Source organism: Monomorium pharaonis, chromosome 11 (genome assembly GCF_013373865.1).
Source record: "Monomorium pharaonis isolate MP-MQ-018 chromosome 11, ASM1337386v2, whole genome shotgun sequence".
In the NCBI taxonomy this organism is placed as follows: Eukaryota; Metazoa; Arthropoda; class Insecta; order Hymenoptera; family Formicidae; genus Monomorium; species Monomorium pharaonis.
The window spans coordinates 2,430,528-2,439,083 of NC_050477.1; the positions used below are offsets into that span (position 1 = coordinate 2,430,528).

Genomic DNA, 8,556 nt, shown 5'->3' on the forward strand with positions numbered 1-8,556 from the left:
ATATACGTGGAGAAAATATTTAAGTACAAGTTTTCATTAAAAATATATCCTTTTTTATGTTCTGCTGCATTTGCGCTATTATTAATACTCGCATTGTATTATTACGAAACCTATACTTATCGTAAGGGCCTGTCGCATACAGAAACGATCATCCATGTGATCGCATGCAATGATCGTACCCTCGGGTAGTGGAAGAAGCAGTATCTGAAATATTAATTTATTTATAACCGACACTACGGGAAAAAAACACCTTCCGCGGCGAGAAGCCTCGGATTCAGACATTCTAATGTCAAGAAGACTGTTTTTCATCAAAAATGGAGTCTAGCAGGGACCATTATTACGATATCAGTAAAAAGTATCTGATCTTGGTCGGTCAGTGGCCTTACCAGAAACCAAAAGAGAGTTTGTTTTTCTTCATTCTTATACTGATTTTCGACGCCAATGTACTCATTCCACAGGTATCGTTAAAGTCCCTTTACGTTTTTTTTTTACGGAAAAATGGAATTAATAATGTTTATTTAAAAAGGACACTGAGTGAACAATTTATTTTTAATTAATATTATATATAAATGCAGCCACATTTTTCAGGTGGCGAATTTTTTCACATGCAATAACATGCAGTGTATCTTCGAAACTTTACCTCCACACTTGTTAGCAGCGATCGTTCCAGTGAAAATTTTTGCATATCGGTTTAACAGCCGTAAAGTACGTTCTTGAGATACGAATGATATTGGCACTCTAATTTTGAACTTTACGAATAACTTTCTTGCGAAATCTTGTAATCGTTTAAAATTATTGCATCCAAACTGTTGAATTTATCGATAATGTTTTTAGATTAAACAACTCACAGATAGTTTATTCGTAGACTGGGATATGCTTGAAACTGAAAAGGAACGCGATATTATGAGAAAGTATGCCGAAAATGGCAGATGGTACGCGTTGATATATAGTTGTAAGTAATTTCTTAACTTTAGCTGCAAATCAAAGAAATTTGTTTTCTTTACACAGAGAAAGAAATATAAATTAGAAGGCAAAGGTTTTGAGGAGAAAATAAACAGTTATAAGAAGAAAAGGAATTATGAAATGGTTTTAATGGCAGAATTTTTATTTAAAAAACTAAAGCCGGTATTTATAGTCAAATCTTATTTAAGATTGTTTCAAGCAATGTCTTAAGATGCTAATACGACTCTGTGATTGGTTGGTGGCATCTTAAGACAGTAATACTTAAGATGATCTTGAATATAAGACCCGACTATGAATACCGGCCTAAGAGACATTTCTTGCAGAATTTTTGACCATTTTTGATGAATTCTAATCTCATTGTAGCGTACGTTTATATATCTACTGTTTCGTTTACAACAACTTCTCTCGTGCCACGCATTTTGGATGTCATATTTCCTTTAAATATTTCTCGTCCTGTAATGCTACCGTATCCGGCGTACTATTTTGTTGACGAAAATCGATATTTCTACTATATATTTCTCCATATGATAATTGGCGCCGTTGCGTGTGTAACTGGGTTAATCGCGCACGACTGCATGTTTTTTACTTATATTGAACATATCTGCGGCCTTTTCGCCATTGTTAGGTAATAATTATTTTGCATCGAAAGCGAGATTACATTTCTTATAGTTAGAAGAAAATAAGTATAGCTATAGAATTAAAATTCTACCGAGAAGAATAAATATAACGTAATAATAGTTTTAGCTCGCTTACGTTCACTTGGAAGAGACAGAAATTAATTTTTAAAAACAATGTTATGTTGCATAAAAACTTCCAGATATAGATTTGAGAATGTGTCATGTGAACATAGTAATATGAAAAAAAGTACACTCGATTGTCCGAATTATCACAAAAAAATTGTGATTTCGATTCACGCTCACCGAAAGGCTTTGCAGTGAGTGTGTTATAATATCGTAGCATTTTTTTCACTAATCTCAAAGCTAATTAGAGTGATTTGATAAGTGATACTTTTGTCTGATCTTTATGCATTTAATCGTCATCAGTATTATATTTAATAGATACGTTAAACTTCTCGAAGATACCTTCTCAATATCGTTTGCTGTGCAACTTCTTCTAGTTACAGGCTGCTTGAGTATTACTTTGGTACAAGTGAGTTCTTTACAAAAAATCGATAAATATAAGAATTTTGTGTACATACATAACGCAGAACTAAAATAGTATTTTACCTTCCTTGCATTTAAGATTTCGACGCATCTGCATGATTTAGCGGAAGCGATGCGATACTTCGTCTTCTTTATGGCTCAATTGTTTCATCTGTTCTGCTTTAGCTTCCAGGGACAAAAATTGATAAATCATAGTCTTGAAACTTGCGATAACATGTAAGAAACAGTATTAAATTAGCAATAAATTAGATTAAGAAAGAAAATATTGATTTAAAAAGTTTTCTATGAAGTTATATGAATTTAATTATTTCTTACAACCATCCTTGTAAAAATATAATACTGAGCAGTATTTAATTAGCCAATAATTATTACTTATTTTGAATATTAAATGTACTAACAGCAGTGATTTTAATGCTTAAAATAAATATTAATTACTGGCCAATTTAATACTGCTTAGTATTACATTTTTATAAGGGCAGAGTAAACTCATATTTCCTACACATCAAAATATATTACAGAGATATCTTGAAGATGTCTATATGTCAGAATATCTGTTACATAGCACTGTCGAAATATTTTAAGAATGTTTCTGAGATATCTCCAAGATACTAAAAAGTCATGATAATTTTATCTCAAATGTGATATTTGATTTTAATCAGATCTTTATTTCTCATATTCAAAATAGTTTAAAGTTTATCTTTAGATATGTAATATAAATTATCTTATTGATTATAAAATATATTTTAAAATATGTTAATATAAAGCAAACTTAAATAAAAAAAAAGTTTAACTGTGATACCGATCATATTATATGGAAAAGTTCCAGAGATATTTTTTACAGACAATACGTGATATAAAATAATAATGTTCTACAGAATTCTATGATTATTTGACAATAAGATATCTTAAAATTGAATAAAAATTGTAAGCATAGAGATATCTGATTATATCTCAGATATATTTTGCTGTATGAGTTATTATGTATATTTTTTGTACGTATAATGGTAATATTATAGATATCATAGTTTGTGGTATAAAATACCCGTGAAGGAACAAAGGCTGCTTCTCTTTGTGATGAGAAAAGGCATCGAAGCTAGTGCATTGACCGCTGGCAAAATATATGTGTTTTCTTTAGAAAATTTTACAATGGTAAAACAATATTACAGATATTATAATATTAAAAGATCGAAAAGATACATAAAATTTTTAACCGTTTTCATTTAGGTCGTGCAAAGCTCGATGTCATACTTTACATTATTATCATCCTTTGATGTGTAATGATCGATAATCGACGAGTAAGGCAGCAGTAAAATATCTATAAAAAGAATGTTTTGAATAAGTATAATATTACAAATTGTGTATCAAATAAAAATATATATATTTGCTATTATTTAATTAAAATCAATGAAATTTTATTAACCAAGAAACTGTTAAGGAACTAAGAAACTTTTCCTTCTACTTTCTCTCAGGAATGATGCATATATATTGAAAATTCATAATTCATACTAAAAATCTATTTTTGTTTACTTTATATTTTGTTTGTCACAGATTTGCGAAACTTCTCGAGTATACTCATCATATCTTTTGTTGTACGAACATTGTCTAATTATCGCCAGTTTTTATTTCGGCAATCTGGACACGTGTTATAGAACTGCTCGGAATGAATTCCGATCGGAATTATTCAGCTCCATAGATTTAACTGCTAGATTTCTATTGTATTTCTATTATATTTTTATTTCTAGAGAAAAACACGAAATACAGGAAAAAAATTACAAAAGAGAACCATCCTGTTGATTATTTTTACAAGAGGTTGGAGTATGAGTATTGCACATCGGAGACGATCGTTAGTGATATTGAACATTGCCGTAATATAAATTGAATGATACAACTACGCGCAACGATATACAAGAAACATGACAGACAGGATAGCGTTTATCTTACAGCTAAGTAAACAGATGTACGGTATCACTCAGGAACTCTCCTTATTTTCTCGGAATATACTGACAGATATGCTTTACATAAAAGAAAATCATCTCATTCATCGACAGGCCTTCGTTCGCATCCACTTTTTTTGTGGTATAACACACGAAATTATTACATCAAAGGTTTCCCCGACTTATTATTTTTCTGCCCTCTATTACAACTGCTTAAATATTAATTCATCTCTTGTAGTAAAAAGGAGACGAGAAATTTAGTCTACTTCGTGCCGTCGAGGTCGAAACATCGCTTTGAAAATTATGGAATCTGAGCAAAATTATTATTACAGATTTACAAAGGGCATGTTAACAATCATTGGTCAATGGCCTTATCAAGAAGAAAGAACGAGGTTGTTTCTACTGAGCTTATTGACTGTGACCGCTATTTCGGTGATCATTCCACAGGTTCTAGAAAAGTTTATCGTAACATTTTCATCACGCTCTCGCGATGTTTCTAAATTTAATGGTTAATAATGTATATAAAAATTTTTGTCAAGATACGATATGCGTCTCCCGCGCCCGCGTGTGTATGTATGTATGTGTGTGTGTGTGTGTATGTGTGTGTGTAAAGCAAAACAGTTTACATTTGTCCTACAATATATAATGAAAAAAATTTAGGATAGAATCCCATTTATAATTTCATAAAATTTATTTAAAATGCACGTAAATATAAAAACACAAGTATATCATCATAATTAATGTAATGATAACTCATAATAATATTAATTACATTAAAATATAATTATATTTTAACTTAAAATTTAACTCAAATTATGGACTTGTCTAAAAATTGTCTGAAATTTTAATGATTATATTTCCAGGTGAACAAAATAATTCAATGCGATGGAGACATGCGATGCATTATGTTAGTCACACCGGCGTTAATGTTAATATTTATAATTTTAGTGAAGTTATATACGTGCCAGATTAACAATAACAAAGTAAATCAATATTAAATTTTATATTATACACTGATTAAAAAATAATTATTCCAATTATTTTTTGCGCGGTTTTTTTCGATCCTCTATCTAGTAGATTATCTGATAATTTTATCATTTTGTTTCCTGGTATATATTTCTAGATCAAAAGACTCACTGAACATCTGTTTAACGATTGGAAAAATCTGGAAGATGCAGAAGAGTATGAAATTATGAAAAAGCATGGCGCAAATGCAAGGCTGATTTCTTTGACATATACCAGTAAGGATAAATCGAAATTATTTTTATTTAAACGGACAACGGACAACTATTTCGATTTGTTGCAGCATGTGTTTCCGCAGTTAGCGTTCTTTATGTATCAATTAGTCTTATACCTAAAGTATTGGACGTCGTGTTACCCCTCAACAAATCTCGACCCATAATTATGCCCTATGAGTCCTACTACTTCGTGGATAGCGAAAAATATTTCTATCATATTTTTCTTCATATTGGTGTGAGCCTGGCGATACTTGTACCAGCGGTACTCGCGCACGACTGCCTGCTTCTGACTTACATCGAGCACGCCTGCAGCATCTTCGCTGTGACTGGGTAAGAAACAGAAATTCGTATTTCTTTTGCACTCCTTCTTATTACAACTAATTAGAGGAGCGAAATTCGCAGATTTCGTTTAGAGGCTGTATCACGTAACAGTCATAATAATTCGATGAATAATGGTTCGCACAGCGTATACAACCCGAAAATTGCGGTCTCCGTGTACGCACACTGGCGAGCTTTACGGTAGATATACAATATAGCGTTAGAACGTTAAAAAAAAAAATATTGTTGATATATGTTAGACAATTTGTTTACTGCAGATTTGCAGAACTTCTTGAAGACATCTTTTGCATTTCTTTCGTTGTACAAATGATGCTAGTTATCATAACATTGACTGTTACCCTGCTGTATGTACGTGTCTATTTTTATTGCAATTCAACTTACGATACTTACATTTGGAGATAGATGGACCGTGTCACGTTATCATTCGCGTTTGCTTAATGAATGTCAAGGCAGGAGAATAAGATATTGTATTTATCGTCTTCAAGGTTGCCCTGCAAATGGACGAAGTTGTGCAAGCATTGAGGATGTCGGGATTTGTCGGCACTCAAACTACTCACTTATTTTGCTATTGTCTGCAAGGCCAGAGATTGATAGATCATAGTGTGCGAATTCGCGAGAAGATGTAAGATGACAATTTTAATCATTGTAAAATTGAAAACTTAACGATCTTAGACACAAAATTATTGCAGATATAACTCTTCCTGGTATAACATACCTGCGAAATCTCAAAGATTACTTCTGTACGTGATGAAAAGGAGCATGCAACCGAATTTTTTGAGTGCCGGCAAGATTTTCGTATTTTCTCTGAAGAGCTTCACTACGGTAAAAAATTATTTACAAACGTTATGTATTTCTTCGAAATCCCTCTTACGAGTGTTCTTATTTTAAAGGTTTTACAGTCTTCGGTGTCATACTTTACCGTACTTTCGTCCTTCCAGTAATCATTGGTGTAATTCGAATAGTTTAATCTTTGTGCAACTACAATTATGTTATAGCAATAAAAATTTTGAAGTGAATAATATTTACACTTAACTCATTAATTAGCAACATATTATCTATACATTAAAAATATCGTTGTTACATTTAATTTTAAATATCATCGTTTCTTATGGATAAAATTACGCGTTACAAAAAATAAGAGATGGAAAGAGAGGACAATGAAGAAACAGGTATGATAATTGTTGTGTTAATAGAAATTTTAATCTTATATGTATATAATTTATTATATTATAATAATAGATTTTAATAATAAAATACGCAAAATAATAAGTTTTAATAATGAAATACAATTTATTTATTTAGATCTAGAATATATAATGCATGAACATTAATTAATAGCAAAAGAAATAAGTTTCAATTATCTATTGTCACGTATCAGATCCTCGTTTAGAATAGCTTAAGAAAAAGGAAAAAAAACTAATAAAGACACAATCAAACATTTTTATTTTGGTATAAAATTATAAAAAATGTTTATCTTTTAATACACAATACATTATTAAAAAATGAATAAAAATTATTAAAATTTTTTCATTACTCCAAGCGGCACTGTATGGTCCTATGGTCTTTACACATATGAATGTTGCAGCTCGCGCAAACGCAGCCGTTTAGTATTGCTCTTTCTAAGCATGCTCTGTCTATCGTGATGATTAATTAGTTCATTCTTAATGTCCATGGAAAAAATAGCGTTTTAAATAAGGGTATCCGAACGAAATATATACACAAACGGCAGACTGGTGTATAAACGTACTTACACTTCCACTTTACGTCTGTACTGCTTAGAATCTGATGCCGTTTCGACGTCAACTAATGTCCCTCGCCATTCCTAAGAACTTTAAATCTGTATCCTGAGTCAATTCTATCATCTGCTAAATTTAAAAATAAATTTAAATTTGCGCTGGGATATAAAACTATCCCGGTATGACGTTTTACAGTAAAAAAAAACAAAGTTATAAAATATGTCTAATTTAGAAGATTTTATAAGGAATTACATCAATTTAAATATTCGCAATCATAACTGTTATTTATTAAATACTAGAACATTACAGACGCGCGCTGCGCGCGCGCTATTTGACTTTTCACTTTAAAAATAATAATAATTGCAATTTGATCTTCTCTATCTTTCGTTTACATTAATCAAACGTCTTCTGCAATTGTGAATAAAAAAATGTAAAGTTTAATTATACATACATACATACATACAAACCAACATACATACCTACTTGCATACTTACTGCTATCTAGCTACCGAGCTACCTAGCTACATATTCATCTAGTTACGCTCGCTCACTCTCATTTACTCACTCGCTCACTCCTGGCTTACTCCTGGCTCACTCCCGGCTCACTCCCGGCTCACTCCCGGCCCACTCCCGGCTCACTCCCGGCTCACTCCTCGCTCACTCCTCGCTCACTCCTCGCTCACTCACTCGCTCACTCCTGGCTCACTCCTGGCTTACTCCTCGCTCACTCCTCGCTCACTCACTCGCTCACTCCTGGCTCACTCCCGGCCCTCTCCTGGCTCACTCCCGGCTCACTCCTGGCTCACTCCCGGCTCACTCCCGGCTCACTCCTCGCTCACTCCTCGCTCACTTCTCGCTCACTCACTCGCTCACTCCTGGCTCACTCCTGGCTCACTCCTGGCTCACTCCCGGCTCACTCCCGGCTCACTCCCGGCTCACTCCCGGCTCACTCCTCGCTCACTCACTCGCTCACTCCTGGCTCACTCCTGGCTTACTCCTCGCTCACTCCTCGCTCACTCACTCGCTCACTCCTGGCTCACTCCTGGCTTACTCCTCGCTCACTCCCGGCTCACTCCCGGCTTACTCCCGGCTCACTCCCGGCCCTCTCCTGGCTCACTCCCGGCTCACTCCTGGCTCACTTCTGGCTCACTCCCGGCTCACTCCCGGCTCACTCCTCGCTCAC

The 8,556-nt window shown here is 33.5% G+C and overlaps 2 protein-coding genes across 3 annotated transcripts; both read left to right on the forward strand.

Annotated features, from left to right (window-relative positions):
• Nucleotides 1-1,732: 1,732 nt before the first annotated feature.
• On the forward strand, nt 1,733-3,435 carry LOC105833834 (odorant receptor 13a). The gene is made up of 5 exons (XM_036293727.1): nt 1,733-1,897; nt 2,022-2,112; nt 2,206-2,342; nt 3,143-3,275; nt 3,351-3,435. Exons 1-5 carry the CDS (start codon nt 1,755-1,757, stop codon nt 3,402-3,404), a joined length of 558 nt encoding a protein of 185 aa, XP_036149620.1. The 5' UTR covers nt 1,733-1,754; the 3' UTR covers nt 3,405-3,435.
• A 912-nt stretch (nt 3,436-4,347) lies between these two features.
• Nucleotides 4,348-6,761, forward strand: LOC105833832 (odorant receptor 13a). 2 transcript variants are annotated; one of them, XM_012675853.3, is made up of 9 exons: nt 4,348-4,507; nt 4,924-5,043; nt 5,184-5,301; nt 5,367-5,628; nt 5,701-5,817; nt 5,895-5,985; nt 6,123-6,259; nt 6,327-6,459; nt 6,528-6,761. In XM_012675853.3, the coding sequence occupies exons 1-9, from the start codon at nt 4,364-4,366 to the stop codon at nt 6,576-6,578; spliced, it is 1,173 nt and encodes a 390-aa protein (XP_012531307.2). In that variant the 5' UTR covers nt 4,348-4,363; the 3' UTR covers nt 6,579-6,761. The 2 variants fall into 2 exon arrangements, with proteins under 2 accessions (XP_012531307.2, XP_036149618.1); XM_036293725.1 differs by having other exon boundaries at nt 6,327-6,761.
• Nucleotides 6,762-8,556: the final 1,795 nt, after the last annotated feature.

Bases quoted from the DNA above. Each gene is read 5' to 3' on its own strand.
- LOC105833834 (XM_036293727.1), top strand. From the start codon at position 1,755: ATGTTATGTTGCATAAAAACTTCCAGATATAGATTTGAGAATGTGTCA. The intron at 2,343-3,142 runs GTAAGAAACAGT...GTAATATTATAG, and splicing joins CTTGAAACTTGCGATAACAT to ATATCATAGTTTGTGGTATA. The intron at 3,276-3,350 runs GTAAAACAATAT...GTTTTCATTTAG, and splicing joins CTTTAGAAAATTTTACAATG to GTCGTGCAAAGCTCGATGTC.
- LOC105833832 (XM_036293725.1), top strand. From the start codon at position 4,364: ATGGAATCTGAGCAAAATTATTATTACAGATTTACAAAGGGCATGTTA. The intron at 5,302-5,366 runs GTAAGGATAAAT...GATTTGTTGCAG, and splicing joins GATTTCTTTGACATATACCA to CATGTGTTTCCGCAGTTAGC. The intron at 5,629-5,700 runs GTAAGAAACAGA...CGAAATTCGCAG, and splicing joins AGCATCTTCGCTGTGACTGG to ATTTCGTTTAGAGGCTGTAT.